General features: G+C 42.6%; 1 protein-coding gene across 2 annotated transcripts in view; it reads right to left on the bottom strand.

The window, feature by feature from the left end:
- The window catches only part of med15 (mediator complex subunit 15), a 72,151-nt gene extending 53,688 nt beyond the window's left edge, over nt 1-18,463 (bottom strand). Inside the window, exons 1-6 of one of the 2 annotated variants that reach the window (XM_060935980.1) lie at nt 18,275-18,463; nt 4,162-4,249; nt 4,025-4,076; nt 3,891-3,914; nt 3,604-3,774; nt 3,233-3,498 (exon numbers count right to left, since the gene is read on the bottom strand). In XM_060935980.1, the coding sequence (XP_060791963.1) occupies nt 3,233-3,498; nt 3,604-3,774; nt 3,891-3,914; nt 4,025-4,076; nt 4,162-4,249; nt 18,275-18,351 (678 nt within the window). In that variant the 5' untranslated portion in view covers nt 18,352-18,463. The remainder of the gene's footprint in view (nt 1-3,232; nt 3,499-3,603; nt 3,775-3,890; nt 3,915-4,024; nt 4,077-4,161; nt 4,250-18,274) is intronic. The other variant, XM_060935979.1, reaches the window with a different exon arrangement.
- Between the last annotated feature and the right edge of the window lie 423 nt (nt 18,464-18,886).

The following is an 18,886-nucleotide window of genomic DNA, read 5'->3' as shown; positions in this document are numbered from 1 at the left end:
AAATTAAAATCATAATATGCCTATTACCGTCATATAACAAGGCCTTTTGCCAAGCTTTTGGGATGAAAGTGGAGCAAAGAAAAAAATCCTTAACTTTTGAAAGTCAAACTAAGATATGGCGGGGGGCAACGGCCCCCGAAAAAATTTTAATAACATAACACGCAAACCCCTGCATTCTAGTGCTTATTTTCACGAAAACGAGTGATAACTTTTAAGCCTTTTTCTTTCATGTACATTAATGATTAACATATCAAAAATATCAAATTTAATTCCCCGAGTTAATAAGTAATTTTCAGGAGTGCGTTTAGAAAACGCGGTGATTTTCCTGCTACACAGTTCATTACTTTGAAAAAAAATCAGACAGTTGAAGGTAAACTCGGCAAAATCCCAAAACAGTGCTGTTAAAAAGTAAAAGGTCTGTTAGGCCAAGTTTACATTAGACCGTATCTGTCTCGTTTTCTTCACGGATGCACTGTCCATTTACATTAAACCGCCTGGAAACGCCGGGAAATGGGAATCCGCCAGGGTCCACGTATTCAATCCAGATCGTGTCTGGTCTGGTGCTGTGTAAACATTGAGAATACGCGGATACGCTGTGCTGAGCTCTAGCTGGCGTCGTCATTGGACAACGTCACTGTGACATCCACCTTCCTGATTCGCTGGCGTTGGTCATGTGACGCGACTGCTGAAAAACGGTGCGGACTTCCGCCTTGTATCACCTTTCATTAAAGAGTATAAAAGTATGAAAATACTGCAAATACTGATGCAAATACTGCCCATTGTGTAGTTATGATTGTCTTTAGGCTTGCCATCCTTCCACTTGCAAGTGATATGCACTGGGATCACACACACAGCGGCTCAGTCCCGAATCACTGCTCGTGCGCTATACTCGTGCGCTCTGTGAGCTCCGCAGGGCCGGAGTGCGCACCCTCCAGAGGGCACTCGCTGTTCAGGGCGGAGTGATTTGGAGCGCAGGATGCCTGCGGAGCCGAGCGTATCCGTGTATTGGTGTTGCTGTGTGCACGCGAATCGTTTTAAAAACGTTAATCTGATGATCCACTGATACGGTCTAATGTAAACCCCACCTTAGAGTTTCTAAAGCTTTCAGGTTTCAATGTTGGGGACATTGAGCCTCGTTTATCAATCTTTTAGTAGAGCTGTGCGTTTGCAGAAGCTAAAGTGAACTAAACATTTCCAATTCAGATTTATGTGGAAGCCAATTGTTTACATTAGTTCGTATTGTCTGTAAATTTTACACACCAATGAATACCAAATTTCTCAGGTAAATCAGGGGCGTAGCTAGGATTTTTCAGGGGTGTGTGTGTGTGTGTGTGTGTGTGTGTGTCACACACTGACAGGCAGCCTGAGTGCATTATGTAACAAAAAATAAATTACCATTGCTAGTTTTAGGTCGCTTAGAAACCGGCTCTTCCATGATTGCTGTTTCTTCCACGTTTTCTTGATGTTGTGTTCTAGAAACGGCACTAAAACTTAGCTTCAAAACCACAAAATGCAACTTTGATGGAAAAAAAATATATAATAAATTGCTTACCTCTCTTCACGTCGAAAGGAGGAGGAAACTTTTGCTTGTTTTGACATGGCGAATTATTAACACAAGAGGAAATACTCGTAATTCCCAACTAAAAAGACTGCAGCTACACCCGCAGCTTGAACATGCTTTCTAGGGCAATTGTGTTGCGCTTGCGCAGAACAGTGTCAGTCCTGCGCGCCTAACGAGCTCCGGCACACGCGGCGTTAAAGAACACCTGTCCTTAAATAGCCCAAGCATAGTTCATTGATTAAGGACTGCGCCCAGGCAAGGACGATGCCAAGTATTACGCCGCGTCTAGGAACGCGAAAAATCCGAAAAATAAATTTCTCCATTCGGGAAACCGGAGATTTTCAAGAGTTGTAAATCCGGAAGACTTTCATCTATAAAGCTTTGAGAAATTCGTCCACAAATTCTGAGAGGAGTTGATGTCAGAAAGCAAGCACACCTTCATGAAATTGTCAAAGTACAAGGTTGTTAATCAAGGGCCACAACTCTGGGAAAATGTGACGGAACTGAACAAAGTAACAATATGTGTACAACCGACATACAACGATGCTTTCCGCCAAGTTTGGTGAAATTCGTCCAAAAATTGAGAGAGGAGTTGATTCAGGGTTCCCACAGTTTTTCAGGCTTCTTTTTTAATGACTTTTAAGGACCAATTTTCATTTTTTTAAGGACCCAATGACCAAAAACTGAATATCACTGGTGTGAAATTGCCTATTGTAACAATCACTTGCTTGTTTTCCCACACTTCGTCTGCTTGTTTTCTTTATGACTCTTAAAGGACTTCTCTTGACCAAATCTTGCAACAAGTGCAGCAAGTCCTGATATGTCTGATATTTAAAACGATTTTAAGAAAACCTCAACGGTGGGTGAGGAAATGGTTAGTGGCTAAAAATAAAAAATATAAAGAACATTCCATTTAGAGTAAAATTTATTTCACAAGATTTTCATTTTGTTCAGGAACAATTGAAACTAAAAGTATTAAATTGACACAGGGTGGCCCAGACCCCCCCTTGCTATTCTTATGTTATGGAATAAATTTTCTAATGAGCCTGCATGTTTCTATACATGTTATAGACAGATTGAAAGTCGTATGTTTTGTTAATCCATGTTTCCATTAATACGCATCAATGGCAGGCGACTGAGCTGATACGAAGTAGTCACGTGACCCTGTTCAGGACTGATCCCGAACAGCGCCACGTGGTTCTGCTATTCTCAAAAGCAGACACCAGGGGTCGCCACTATACACTTTGTTCAGCCCCTGACCGCTAGTGCAGTTCGCCTGTGAAACAGGGTCGTTTGCGCGAATCGGGGCAGCGGGAACAGCGTTTTCGGAAATTAAAAATGTGTTATTAGAAGGGAGACGAAAAAAAACCCCTGATTTTTAAGGACTTTTATTGACTAACAGATTTTCATCAATTTTATGGATAATTAAGTACTTAATTTTACAAATTCATTTTTTTAGGACTTTTATGGACTTTAAGGACCTGTACAAACACTGATTTCAGAAGGTGAGCACCCTTCCTGGGACAGACATCGCCACGACATAATTCCCCCTTCGGGCCTTTCGGCCAGCAAGGGATAACAATACAAGAACGGACAATGTTTCAGACATGGACAATACAGGTTCCAAGCACCAATCATGTCCACGGTGTAGATTTGTTGGCATGTGCTGACCTGGTTCTGCTGTTGTGCCTGGGCTTGCTGCTGTTGCTGGTTCTGGTGCTGCAGTGACTGATTTTGATGATGCTGCTGCTGCTGCTGTTGTTGCTGCTGCTGCTGTTGTTGTTGCAGCTGCTGCAGTTTTAACTGCTGCTGCTGGGCCTGAAACTGCTGCTGCATGGCGTTCTGCTGCATGGCTGCCTGCTGCTGTGGCTGGAACTGCGGAAATTGGATGGACTGCTGTTGCTGCTGTGCTATCTGCAACTGCACCGCTGGTCCAGCTGTCACACAGATGCCACCAGAAAATAAAGTTGCAAAAGAGACACTGTTTCAAGTGGAACACCAAGGATACCGCTCACATCAGTGCACTGACATGCTGAACGTACCACCCTGCTGATTTCCTGCAACTCCCTGCATGGCATGCTGGCCTATCGGCATCTGGTTCATGGAGCCCATGGCACCCATTGGGGCACCAGGAGGACGAGGGGGCAAGCCAATAGTACCAGGGCCTCCGGCACCACCTACTCCTGTTAGATTCTGTAGAGGGTTCATCTGATCTGAAATGGGTAAAAAAAAAAAGAAGAGGCAGAACTGAAATACTGCATTTGTATAAGCAACCAAGGATTTTACATTGCTACGGCATGTCATGTATCATATTTATACATACACCTACCTGGTCCTCCTTGTGCTTTTTTATCTGAAATACATTAATTAAAAAAAAAAAAAAGATTTAGCTTTATTAAATGCACTTAAAATTAGACAAGAAAAAATGTTGGATTAACCAAACGATATGAACAGAGGACTTACGGATGTCTCTGAAATGAATGATCAGCCTGGCAACCATGGACAAATACTCCTCCTGTTGACATTCAGAAGCAGCTCACCGATTATCTATTTAATTAGCATGCTGGTTATTTTACATATCACTCACAAACAGTACTTACTCTACTCTTGGCTTTGTTAAACACATGACTCTCCATTTCATTGCTGGATTTGGTGTGAGCTGTTCCAGCTTTGCGCATGGCCTCCTCTCTGGAAATAAATCAGAGCGACTCGATAACAACATGGATCAAAACACTTCACAGGTTCAACCAGGCCTGAGAAAAGTGGCGCTAGACGCGCTTGTAGTACTCGAGTCCAGGACTCGGACTTGTGCGTTAACTGTATTCGGACTCGTAAATTGGAGGCAAGGACTCAGATTCATTCTTTAATATTTTTGTAACATTCCATAAAGATTTGGCATAAGATATTTATATCGACCTTAATTTTATGCAAGAGTGTCATGCCTGCGCGCCTTGGCGCGTGCATCAGATAGATTCTTGGGTGCGCTCCAGACAGCGCACACACCAAGCGGACTCTTGCCGTAAACGGCTCGTGCCTGCTCAGGATCAAGGCGCAATCGGCACGCCTGTATAAAAACTGTGAAAACACACTTACTTTGCGAAGTATTGAGCTGCGTTGACGACACATTACTGAGCCTGATTTCCTTGATTCTGCCGAGTCTACTACAGCCTGTTTGTGCATTGCTCGACCTATTGCCCGTTTCACGGTTTTGCCTGCCGTTCTGGATTGTTTACCCGTCTTCACTCGTGTTAATAAACACACCTTCTGCACTTATATCTGTCTCCCAACCATCTCTGACAGAACACTTCACACTCCCTGACAAAGAAAATGCACATTCACCTGTTCATACATCATGTTCAGGAACAAACTAATGTTAACGGCGCTAAAACAGTTACCGTCAAATGGTGTGGTTGGAGTCTTAAAAAAAAAAAGTAGATTAAATTCTAATTATTTGCTATAAATCAAAATCATGGAGTAATTTTTAACCGATCCCAATTTGGTTTAAAAACACTAAGACTGGCAACCCGAACATGAACTGGCCTGCCCACTGTTCCCCTCCCAAGCACGTGGGAACATGATTCCTGCTCACATCGGCCTCGATTGCCACTTGTTGCAGTTCTCGTTTTTGAACACCATTTGTTCAAAATCGCTGGAACAGGCCATGCCAAAAAGGAAATCGTTCCATGCCAAATCAACCGAAATCCAGAATCTCTCATTTCCTTACTGTGATTTGAAAAAGAATGCAGGATGGAGAGTTTTGCCAGGCAAACACTGCCAGAGCACAAGGGTTAACTTCAAAACCATACAACACCCAGTGCAAAACCATTCGGCAAGAATCATATTCTGAGATATTACCTGAAAGCCAAAAGGGGAGAGGGTCTAAAACAAAATATTCCTCAAATATTTTTACCATGAAGAAGTTTTGAACAGATCATGATATTTGGCATAAACAAACTACATAGAGTGCTTCAAAATGAAACCATTCAAATATTCAATATTTCATGCTCACATTGAGTTCCAGCCCCCTGAATGTGGTCCCCAAATCCCTTATTTTCCCCCAATTTTGAGGGATTGTAGTGCAACAACAAAACGTCATACTATCTAACTGGACAAGAGCAAAGCCACAAGGGTGGACTTTCAGCAGGAAAAAAAAAAATTATATAAGGGTGATTGCAATGAACATAAGCATGATGTTAAGGGCTCTAAACATGGCTGTTGTGAAGAGTGGACTCAAGCTTATCTGCACCTTACATAGGCTCTGGAATATTAGGATATATTTGTGATCTCTCTTTTTAGTCGAGAGGCATAGAAAAGTTCAGGTTTCTGGATTGATGATTTAATTCAATATTAAAAATTCAACACTGTGTCAAATTTCACGTCCACCATTTTGGTAGTCTGGCTAACGTGACTTCAAAGCTCTGCGAGCATTTGGTCTGGCCAAGATATTAAGCCCAACCGTTTCCCAAAGTGTGTGGTTGACCCGCCTCCCTGAAATGCCTCAGTTTGCTACTGGTTGAAGCCAGAAAAGGCTGTGACGAAGCTTAAACCAATCACATCACTCTTTCCTCTGACGTATGTGATGCGACGGGGCTAACTGGTAGATTAAACTCTTACCGAAGCCGGTCGGGAGCAAGGCGAAAACGTCCTTCCTTTCAATAAATACCTCCAGGGCTGCTCTTTGCTCCGTTTTCAATGAGAACTTGCTCCATGTTCGTAATGTTTCTAGTGAATGAAGCGCTTCCGGCATAGATTCTATAAACAATCTATGGCTTCCGGTCGCAGTTCTACTACGTCACTGCCTTGAACACACCTCTACCCAGGGCCGTTGGAGATGCTCAAAGTTGATTGGCTCCCGATTTTTCGGGAGCTTGGAAGAGCTGTAGATAGCTTGCCTGGCCAGACTAAGCTCGCAACAGGCCCTCGTGCTGCGTCACACTTAGGATGGGTGGGCCCAGGCTACCATTTTGGGGCCCCTACCCCGCTCAGAAAAGTAGCTGGAAAGCAGAAACTATTTGACAGAGTGCACAAATTTCAGATTTATTAATTTGGTGGGAACAACATTTATTTGCAAAAAGAACAACATCTGCAGCCAAAGGGCATGGGCCATCGGTTGATCTGGCATGGAATGACCCAGTTTCAACTTCCTAGGGCAAGTTAAATCGAATAAGAGCACTGCCCCATGAATATGCAACATCTAGAACTGTGAGAGTGGCACGGTGGTGTAGTGGTTAGCACTGTCACCTCACAGCAAGAAGGTTCTGGGTTGGAGCCCTGCAGTCGACGAGGGCCTTTCTGTATGGAGTTCGCATGTTCTCCCACAAAGACACGCAGGTTAGGCTCATTGGCTGCTCTAAATTGTCCGTGGGTGTGAATGGTTGACAGGAGAAAACCTCAATAATAATCCAGTAGAAGGCAACAGGAAACCACTAGCGTAACATCCCCAAGAGACTCTGATGGCTGAAGCTGTCAGAGCCGCCACGTCACTGTAGCGATATGCCAAAATAGATGGAGAACTGTGAGCAAATTAATTGAATATTCGCTTACATCTCTCAAATAGCAACCTTTTGAAATAGCGGCTCACTCAAAAAACGTAATTAGATTTTCAACGAAGCTTCAAGCAGATGCACAGAACCATGGCTTCACTTTTTGTTTATAAATGCCTTGAGACCTCAAGAATGGCATAGGAATAGTTTTAAGCATTAACAATAAATCTAATATAATAAATAAGCTCAATTTACAGTAGTGCTTAAAAGTTTGTGAACCCTTTAGAATATTCTATTTTTCTGCATAAACATGACCAAAAACAAAATCTGATTTTCACACAAGTCCTAAAAGTAGATAAAGAGAACCCAGTTAAACAAATGAGACAAAATTATTATACTTGGTCATTTATTTAAGGAAAATGATGCAATATTACATATCTGTGAGTGGCAAAAGTATGTGAACCTTTGCTTTCAGTATCTGGTGTGACCCCCTTGTGCAGCAATAACTGCAAATAAACGTTTCCAGTAGCTGTTGATCAGTCCCGCACACTGGCTTGGAGGAATTTTAGCCCATTCCTCCATACAGAACAGCTTCAACTCTGGGATGTTGGTGGGTTTCCTCACATGAACTGCTCACTTCAGGTCCTCCCACAACATTTCGATTGGATTAAGGTCAGGACTTTGACTTGGCCATTACAAAACATTCACTTTATTCTTCTTGAACCATTCTTTGGTAGAACGACTTGTGTGCTTAGGGTCGTTGTCTTGCTGCATGACCCACCTTCTCTTGACATTCAATTCATGGACAGATGTCCTGACATTTTCCTTTAGAATTCGCTGGTATAATTCAGAATTCATTGTTCCATCAATGATGGCAAGCCGTCCTGGCCCAGATGCAGCGAAACAGGCCCAAACCGTGATACTACCACCACCATGTTTCACAGATGGGATAAGATTCTTATGCTGGAATGCAGTGTTTTCCTTTCTCCAAACATAACGCTTCTCACTTAAACCAAAAAGTTCTATTTTGGTCTCATCCGTCCACAAAACATTTTTCCAATAGACTTCTGGCTTGTCCAAGTGATCTTTAGCAAACTGCAGACGAGCAGCAATGTTCTTTTTGGAGAGCGGTGGCTTTCTCCTTGCAACCCTTCCATGCACACCATTTTGTTCAGTGTTCTCCTGATGGTGGACTCATGAACATTAACCAATGTGAGAGAGGCCTTCAGTTGCTTAGAAGTTACCCTGGGGTCCTTTGTGACCTCGCCGACTCTTACACGCCTTGCTCTTGGAATGATCTTTGTTGGTCAACCACTCCTGGCAAGGGTAACAATGGTCTTGAATTTCCTCCATTTGTACACAATCTGTCTGACTGTGGATTGGTGGAGTCCAAACTCTTTAGAGATGGTTTTGTAACCTTTTCCAGCCTGATGAGCATCAACAACGCTTTTTCTAAGATCGTCAGAAATCTCCTTTGTTCGTGCCATGATACACTTCCACAAACATGTGTTGTGAAGATCAGACTTTGATAGATCCCTGTTCTTTAAATAAAACAGGGTGCCCACTCACACCTGATTGTCATCCCATTGATTGAAAACACCTGACTCTAATTTCACCTTCAAATTAACTGCTAATCCTAGAGGTTCACATACTTTTGCCACTCACGTATGTAATATTGGATCATTTTCCTCAATAAATAAATGACCAAGTATAATATTTTGGTCTCATTTGTTTAACTGGGTTCTCTTTATCTACTTTTAGGACTTGTGTGAAAATCTGATGTTGTTTTAAGTCATATTTATGCAGAAATATAGAAAATTCTAAAGGGTTCACAAACTTCCAAGCACCACTGTATATAGCACCTTTCTCAAAACTCAAGATCGCTTTACAATTACAGGGAGGGGGAAAAAAGTCCACCAAATAAAGGTCAGGATATCATTCCAATGGTATAGCAGCCACATTCCCACCAAAAGGCGCACGGAAACAAGTCCCACACCGCCAGCACAGCCGCCGCAACGCCACCAGGCAACATCACGCCATGGATCCACAAAGCGAGCACAGACGCACCACCACGCAGAGCACTGATACGTCCCAAACCGCCTGCACAGCCACCGCGCAACAACGCTCGGACGTCACGCCAAGCACTAAAGCACTGCTGCACAGAGCGCTGGATAACCATGACATTAAAATGAGCAACGAGCTCACTGCAGTCCATAGGAGAACTGGTGCAACTCAACTTACTTTCCTTTTCCTTTAATTGTTGGTAATCTTTCAATACGGGCTTATAGCCAACGCTGCTCAACAGATCAGGCCAAACAAAATAATATACGTGTTTCCTGGGTTTTCAAAATAGGGTAGGTAGTAGGGCTGCACGATATAAGAAAAATATGTGATATTCGATAACATGACTGAATATCTCGATATCGACATTGATCACGATAATTAAATATATGTTTTTCTTACCTCTACTCGCCGTTCTGCCCTGTATCTAGCATTTAAAAAAAAAAACACCCAATGCATCGCTTCCATTCCAACATTATTTTTTATTGGAAAAACATAGCTACACCTGCAATGGTGTCCATCAATCATCTTTAAATCTCTTAATTTTTGTGAGCGCAGCAGAAAATGTCTTAAGTTGAAGTAAACAAAAAACTGAAAACTACATTACATTAACATAAAGCATTCAAAATGGCAATTTCAGCGGCTCCCGGGAGATGAAGGTGAGCGACACAGATTCACCATAAACTCAAACACAATCTGTTAATAACACATGCGGGTGAGAGAGCAGTGGGGTGTGTGTGTGTGTGTGTGTGTGTGTGTGTGTGTGTGAGTGAGGTAGCGTGTGTGAGTGAGCGAGCGGTAGTGTGTGTGTGTGTGTGAGAGAGAGTGGTAGTGTGTGTGTGTGTGTGTGTGTGAGAGAGAGTGAGAGGTAGTGTGTGTGTGAGAGAGTGAGCGCGAGCGCGGTTTTATGTTTTTATGCTTCTGTACAGCAGTGTTTCTCCCAGTGAGCCGCCCCACCACTGTTTTACAGGTACATGTCTTGCAAAGTACCTGAGTTTGCAGTACATCACCTAGAGCTGTGCAATATATCGTATTTTTATCGCGATATCGATATTGGTGTCAAACGATATCAAAATTCATAATATCGATATGAAACGATTTTTTGTCATTTGTCGAAAGGGACGTGCACAATATTTCTACAATGGCAATAAAACAACAATAACATTGACGTGACAGTAAGGTAAAACGAACCCTTCTGTCCCCTAAGGCACACCGTAGCCTTGCATACGTCATCCATTCTACTCCCGCGATATCTCCGCAACAGTAAAAAATCAATTCTTCTGTTTTCATACGTGTCGGGTGATTTGATATATTGATTTGTTAATATGTTGTTTGATTTGCTTGCTAATAGTTATAATAATACAATTAACATATTTACGTCATATTTTTGGATGTGGGACTGGGTAATGTAAAAATGGCATCTACGGAAGAAAACAAGCACAACAATATTAGCACATATCCAGCTTGCTAGCTGTGTTAGATGTGTTAAACCGTGTGGATTTAAGTGGAATAATTGCGAGTCGTCCTGTGGTCAAGGCAGCGTTTTAAGGTAAGGCAATTTGGTTATTAATGTTGCCCGCCGCGGCATGTTTACTTGGGTTCATTTGATTTTGACTTGTGCATCTGCAGCTCGCATCATGCTTTGAAGTAGGTTCTGCTAAGGACGGGTTTATTGCGCGATGTAGACGGACTCAGATGTAATTACATTGTTTTTAAAATTCCGTGCGCTTAAAACGGTGTCCCCCTGCTAATCATGTAGCCCTAATCATGTGTTGCTTTTACTTTTCGAGTGAAATATCTCTGCAAATGGTATTTCAATGCTGACATGCCAAAAAGATAGCGGAGTCCACATTTGGAAGATGAAGGAAGAGAAGCCTGATGCTTGAAAATAGATCGCTTAATCCACAACGCATATCTGTATTTGAGACATAACCTGCAACTAGTGGGGATGTTTTGGAATGACTGTGCATAGGGTGTTTTTGGCCACAGAACACTAACCCACAGTAGCAGGAGGACTACTGGGTTCGTGGATTTTGTCTGTTGACTGAGCGAAGCATGGTGTTTGCCTTGTGCCATTTCACGTAGCATCTAGCCGCAGTGCCACCTACACTTTCAGGGAATGTTTACATGCCGCTGAGCTATTTTCATGCATGTTAATTCTTAAGGACTTGTCTCTATATTGTGCGTGTTCACACACGGACTGGCCATCGGGAGTAGCGGGAGTTTTCCCGGTGGTTCAGCGTGGGCCGGCGGAGAAAAAAACAAAACAGTTGCGCGCTGGCCTTTAATATGATAAGCAATGTTAACAGTTTCTTTAAGAAACTGTTAACATTGTTTATTACAGTTGCGCGCTGGCCTTTAATATGATAAGCAATGTTAATAGTTTCTTAAAGAAACTGTTAACATGAGCTACAGGAAAAAAAAAAAAGTTGCGCGCTGGCCTTTAATATGATAAGCAATGTTAACAGTTTCTTTACTATTATAAGAAACTGTTAACATTGCTTATCATATTAAAGGCCAGCGCGCAACTTTTTTTTTTTTCCTCCGCCGGCCCACAAACTCCCGCTACTCCCAATGGCCAGTCCGTGTGTGTGCGTGTTTTAATGTTGGTGTCTTAACAACACACAAGCTTACGTTGTAGTGTGTGTGTGTGTGTGTGAGAGAGAGATTTTATCCTTGGCTGGCTACGAGCCAGTGTGGACGTTACGCAGTAATCACTGGTAATACCAGCGCTGGCTCCATCCTCTGTGATCGGAAATGTTGAGTGAGGAGAACGTGAGCCTTGTGCAGGCGATAGGACCTATGCAAAGTACGCGCTTGCACAGTAAATAGTTTAAGTAAAAGGCGTTTCAGGGTACAACGGGAAGGGTTGACAGGTAGCCTATGAGGCCTGTACTATAAAAATGTGGCCCGGTGCCTCAGGTGTTGATGATCAGGGCTTTAAAAAAAGGTGTGTAAATATCGTTTTAAAAATCGCGATATCGATATTTACTGAAAAAATCGTGATATTGATTTTTTCCAATATCGAGCAGCCCTAACATCACCCCTCCCGAATCCAAAGTACTTCCAAATAGCAGACGTGCATTTTTTTTTTTTGGAAACCAGTTCCTCCTCACACAAGTTTGTCTCACCACACTTGCTCCCGCCTTCCGCCATCACCACGAGGCTTTTACTTGTTTTGCAATAGGGGGCAAAGTTATCCCGCGGCGCTTGTTGACATTCAAATGTGATTGGACGGCACAGAAAAATGTGCCTTTTATCGAAATTTAAGTAATTTTTGCGGTAAGTGTATCGCAAACTATGATATGGTGATATCGATACTTTTTCGATATATTGTGCAGCCCTAGTAGGAAGGTAGGGAAAAAAAATTTGTTTATCCCAAAAGTTTACGACAAATTTTCTAGGGTAGGTAGGAAAAAGTGAGAAGTTTACATTGAAAACTTTTTTTGCAAAATACTCGTTCAAAACTAAACCTAGTCATCAGATATCATTGATGATATAAGGATGCACTTGTATATAAATTGTTATAATAATGATGGCATACTTTCATTTTCCAGGTAAAATGGGAATATTTTGGTGGATGATCTATTTGGTGGTGGTCCAGTATCTAGATCTATCCCTTCAGTTCTGAACATTTCCAAAATATATTTTTATATACTAGTGGGGACTTTCATACTTGTGTGTTTATCAAAAATGGGTGCATGCCTAACATCTTGGCCTTAATGACATATTTGCTTCATGTTTTTTCTTATTCTGTCTATGAATGCAGTGTTCACTTATGTTGTTCTAATGAATACAGCTGCTCCGTGCCATTTTCTTTTCAAATAAAGAAACTAAATTTCCTATATTTAAGTTTCCTATTCTGTGTTTGTAAATTGTGTTACAAAATAAATGCAAATGCTTTCATTTTTCAGCCCTGTTAGTCCATGGTTCATACTATTTGCTCTAAGGTTTAAATCAGGAGGAAATCAAGGAATGTATCATTTCACAGGTCGGCGGGGGGGCGGCTATAATCTATAGGATTGTTCTTCAAAATTAGTCATTGCCGCCTATCAAAATACCATCCAGATTCACCCTGAATCATCATATATATTTGAAATAAATTATAAGTTGAAATTCGTTATAGCAACGATGTCCAGTGATTTCTATAACTACCATCGTCGATTGGGGCGTTAGCAGACGCCATATTTCCAAGGTCATGATGTACGCTCTTAAGGTGAACCCGGAACTACATCTATAGCACAATGGAAACTGGGCGTGTTGGTTGTCAATTTACTCCTGACGGGCCTCGTGTCTTTCGGCAAATACCGAGTGGTTTATATGACACGCCCTAGCGGTTCTCGTTTGACTCGCCAGGTGGCTGCCAAGCAGGTAGGGTCGGGTGCGAGAAATAGTTTGTTTATCGTGGTCATAAACAGTTGAAGGGTCGCAGTGTTTTTACAGGGTCGGTCGGGTAACCAGAAAAACACACATTTTGTTTGGCCTCAGAGGTTTCGTACGAGTCTTCAGTAAAATGTGCAGAGCAGAGGAGAGACCACTTCGTTGGCGCCCGATGTGCCCGTGAACTTCTCGCAAAACGCATCTAAATCTTTGCAGTTTGAACATTCTTGGGCCATGAATGCAACGTAAATCCACCTTCTGTCGTGTTGCTGCACCAGACAGCAACACATCTGCGTGGCATGGCGATAAATTAGCTCAAAATGGAGGATCGGAGTTGCAGTCAGCTCTGTGTTTTAGTATAGCGGAAATGGCGATGAGCAGGGGCACAGATACGTTTTTTGAACTGGGAGGGGGCAAAGCTGCCAGCAAACCAACCCCAACCCCACCATGTGCTGTGCGAAGAATATACTCTGATGCCCTCAGGGCGGCGATATCACTCAGCTAAAACAAACAAAAAAAAAAAAATCACTCCATCCCTGCAACCGTTAGCTTAGGCCTACTAATAAATTATTAAATTATGGCAGGGAACGCCAGATTAAACATTAAAACTGCCTTCTGAGCACTGTATCTACAGGCTACCACCAAAAGAAGGAGGCTACCAGAAAGGCATCTCTACTCCGTACGATTTTACTTTCACTACGACATTACTTTGAACAGACTATCAAAAAATTGCAAGGTGATATGATAAAGTACGGCACAGTTTACTTACAGTCGTTGTTTTTTGAAAAAACGATGCAATCGTTTTCTGCCTTTTCGGTTTGGCACCCTTCATCATGCCGTGTTGGGGTCCTGAACTAGGAGCTGTCCCCGATATGCCTGTCAAACTTGTTGTGAGTAACCATAGCAACCAAGCTCGAGCTTGCAACCTGTGCAGTCTGCGCAGTTCAACCAACCGAATATCAGTCTTTGTTTTATGTGAGTTGTTGCAACTATGTATGTACTGCTGTGCACCTCAATAAACCGAATGGTAATTAGTCTTTTGATTTTTCCGTGAGGTTTGCCTTATGCAAAGAAAGAAAGACAGCATAGACATTTTTTCCTCCCTATAAGTGGGGGGGACCGAGCGAGGTGAATTTAAATCTGGGTGGGACGAATCCCACCCGTCCCACCCTCTATCTGCGCCCGTGGTGATGAGACCGATAGACTTCCTGCTGTGACGTCACAGATGTCAAGGTCATTCACTCAGCCCGCTACCTATATTAGAGCCCTGCACTCCCGCGGGGGTCCCGCGGGACTCGCGGGACCCGCCGCAAAGCAGTGCAGCGCGGGACAAATTTTGAAAGCTTATTGCGGGCGCGGACGGGACCGGAAGTGCACATATGCAGGCGCGGGCGGGAGCGCACATATGCGGCGTGGGCGGGAGCGGTGATGAGCTGCAGTCCCGCTAACTAAAAACGTGTTTGAAATAAAATTTATAAATTATTAATTTATGTCCATCATATATAATTTGTGCTGGATATTTTATTTGGCATTAATAAAAACATTTTAAGATGCCTAAATTTGCAGACAGAGTCAGATTGCCAGATTGAGTGAGGAATAACATCTTAAATTTGCCACTGATCACCCTAACGGGAAATTCTTTGATCACTCTAATGACTCGCTGTTCACACCCAGCTAGCAAGAGAACCAGGTGTGAAGTGATTTACTGCTTGCGTTAGTCTACAACTCTAATCAGAGAGACAGGTTATACAGTGACGGTAGGCTTGACTCAATGCTATCCCAGAAATCCTTCCTGTAATATGCAAATTTGGCTGTCCAATCAGAGGCGGCCAAATTTGCATATTACAGGAAGGATTTCTGAGATAGCATTGAGTCAAGCCTACCGTCACTGTGTAACCTGTCTCTCTGATTAGAGTTGTAGACTAACTTAAGCAGTACATCACTTCACTCATGGTTCTTTTGCTAGCTCTGCTTTGCAAAAAAAAAACCACACACACATTGGTACAAAGCAAGCCCATTCACTTTTTTATCCTGCTCAGAGAATTACAATGGTTTCTCATGTGACAAAAATGTGCGATTCGCGATTAAATATTCTAATGGCCCTTTTCCACTACCCTTTTTCAGCTCACTTCAGCTCGCTTCAGCTCACTTCAGCCCGACACGGCTCGCGTTTCGACTACCAAAAACCAGCACGACTCAGCTCGTTTCAGCCCTGCTTAGCCCCTAAAACTCGCACCGTTTTGGAGTGGGGCTGAAGCGAGCCAAACCGTGCCGAGTGAGTTTGGGGGCGTGAGCAGACACTCCCCTGTGCACTGATTGGTGAGGAGGCGTGTCCTCACATGCCCACACACGCCCCGCGAGCGCGCTGGGATCTGTAAACACCGCAAACCCGGAAGAATAATAATTACTAATTACGAGAATTTCTGAAGCCTTATGCGCCTCGCCTCATCTATACGCTCTTGCCAGTATCTGTCCGCGTTGTCGGTGACAACAAGCCACAGCACCAAGACCAGCAACACTAACGACACCATGTCCTCCATGTTTATTGTTTACTACCGCTTAAAAGCTCACTGAATCAGTGACATACAGAGCATCGTGGACGAGTTCGCGGAGCGCAAGGCTCGTCGTATGCCCTTCAAATAATGCGCGCAGTAGGCTATTGATGTTTTATTATGAGCCATGTACAGTATGTCGCCTAATGTTTTTTTGTTTCTGAGTTACATGTTCGTTTGAAGGACTTAATGTACAAAATAACATAGTTGCACCCCGTAGTGTTGAAATTGGTAAACACAGTGCATTCAGTGAGGTTTGCACCGCCCTCCTTTTATTTCTGACTCTTCCTGTCACCGTTGCAACCTCTGAGCGCTCATTCGTATGCCCTTCAAATAATGTGCGCAGTATAGGCTATTGATGTTTTATTATGAGCCATGTACAGTATCCTAATGTTTTTTGTTTCTGAGTTACATGTTCGTTTGAAGGACTTGATGTACTAAATAACATAGTTGCACCCGGTAGTGTTGAAATTGGTAAACACCGCAGTTGCGGACATTTTGTAGCCTAAAATGATGTTATGATAAGCTTTAATAAAGGGCCCGGTCATTTGCCCCGCCCCCGGCCCGGCTCTGACTTGTTCCGCCACTGTCACTGATGTCACTGTTTGCGCTGCTTAACGACATCACATGACGTCCACCCACTTTCGCTAACTCCACCCAATGTTTCCACCCATTTCCAGCCAGCACGGTTCAGCGCGGTTGTAGTCGAAATGCAACTCCAATAGCCCCGCTCAGCCCGACTCAGCTCGACTCGGCACGGCTCAGCCGCGTTTGTAGTGGAAAAGCGGCATAATCGCTTGACAGCACTAATTATTATTAGAGGCACTACATGCTGAATTCAGAAACAAGGTAAATAATAAACGTGAACATGAGCTGTAGATATTTATACTCAAATCCACTCAAAGTAGGGGGCGGGGCACCATCATGCTGTGTCAAGACAAGAACTTTCCTGAGAAATAACGCAAACGTCTGCATCACGCGGGATTTGCGGGCGGGAGCGGGACAAAATATGGCAGGCGCGGGCGGGAGCAGGACTGAAAATCATAATTCTTTGTGGGCGCAGGCGGGAGCGGGACTGAAAATCATAATTCTTTGTGGGCGCAGGCGGGAGCGGGACTGAAAAATCCGACCCGTGCAGACCTCTAACCTATATGAAATCACTTTAATCGAAAAATTTACTATATTAGATTTACTGTTAACGCTTAAAACTATTCCTGTGCCATTCTTGAGGTCTAAAGGCATTTATAAACAAAAAGTGAGGCCATGGCTCTGCGTATCTGCTTCAATATATACCAGCAAAAGCTGTTAGCAAATCAGCACTCAACGTATTTGGGTCTTCTAGCAAACAACGTGAGCAGGATGCTAACGAGGCTATGCTATCTTCCCTCAAAATTTAGGTACTTTTATCATCTATATCTAAATGAAAAAGGAATGCAATGAGACACAACGCACACCCTTTACTTGTCTAGTCAGAGAATCTGACGACGTGAACTGGAGAAGCCTCTGGATGAGAGCTGAAAGACTTCAAACCAAGCAGAGTTGCGTCTGAGTCCATTTTCTTGAGATAAGTGATGTGTCGTCTGCAAACGAGTCGAATCTGAACGACTCGTATACGTGAACCGAGTTTTTTATTTTTCCTCCCAAAGATGATAATCTCGGTTAGTCAATCCATGAATTAATTCCATCCACTCCTTCATTCATCTTCAGTACCCGTTTCAATATTTCCTTGGAAACCGCTTTAACACTGAAAAGCAAGTCTACAATTATTGGTGAGGAGATCCAAATGAACCGATTCAGCAAAAAGAGCCGGAATTCCTCAACAAATCGCGTTTGAGCGTGTTCCTGAATTGAGATGTCGATTATATTGAAAATAGATCCATTTTCTGTTTAGCTGCTAGCGAAACATTTCTAACTCTGTTTATTCTTTTCTGTTTCTAGTTCTGTGTATGTAAACGCAACTATGCGATATTAGCTCATACTGGCTAACTAAAGCAGAAAATAATGTTCATAATGTCAATTTAAACTGCTACATTCGTGCAAATGGAGCAAATAATAAAGTCTGTTGCATTTTACCTTCAGCAGACGGGTTATATTTAGCTCCGTAGATGCTAAGTTTAATGCTTAGCTAGCTAGCTAGCTAGCCCTGACCGCACAAATCTCGTATACTTTCTCAATAAAGTTCAACCCCAAACATTTTAATTCGGTTTTCTTTCTTTCTTTTTTTTTAAAGGACTTACATTTGTGTGACTATTTTTTGTCGGAATCCTTGACTCCTCCAGTCATTATCAGGTCCTGGAACCTCCATCCCCGACATTGTAAACCTCCTAACAGTGAACACTAATCTGAATCAGTTTGCGAATGAGTCGGTTCATTCAGTCGGCTGTTTTAGGTCAACGTTAAGAGCCGATAAAACTGATAAGAATCTTTTTAACGAAGTTCAGGCAGAATAATGTATTCTACTCTTTAAATATATATACTGTAGATCACAGAGTGATGTTAATTTGTTAACAAGAAGGTAGAGTAAAACCATTTCAGGCGAAGAGTAAAAATCGCTCATGTCCGAAATGGGGGAAGAGAATGAACCGAGTCAAATAATCTGAATCATTGAAAAGAACCGAGATTTTCAACTACAAACCGGAAGTTAGCATGAACTTGTGGCTATGCATGCATAATTAATTAATTGACATTTTCGTGAAAGATCTATATATCTTTCACAAATGAAATGATCCTACATGTTAATGTAATAATAGTAAAAAAAAATCTGCCATGGAATGTTTTTATGAATATTTACTGTTTCTTGATGGCCATTGTTTAAAAGTGGTGAATTTAATGACTGCATTAAATTAACA

This window comes from Neoarius graeffei, chromosome 12 (assembly GCF_027579695.1).
Source record: "Neoarius graeffei isolate fNeoGra1 chromosome 12, fNeoGra1.pri, whole genome shotgun sequence".
NCBI lineage: Eukaryota > Metazoa > Chordata > Actinopteri > Siluriformes > Ariidae > Neoarius > Neoarius graeffei.
The sequence above is the reverse complement of the archived record's forward strand: the minus strand, read 5'-3'. Positions and strand labels throughout refer to the sequence as shown.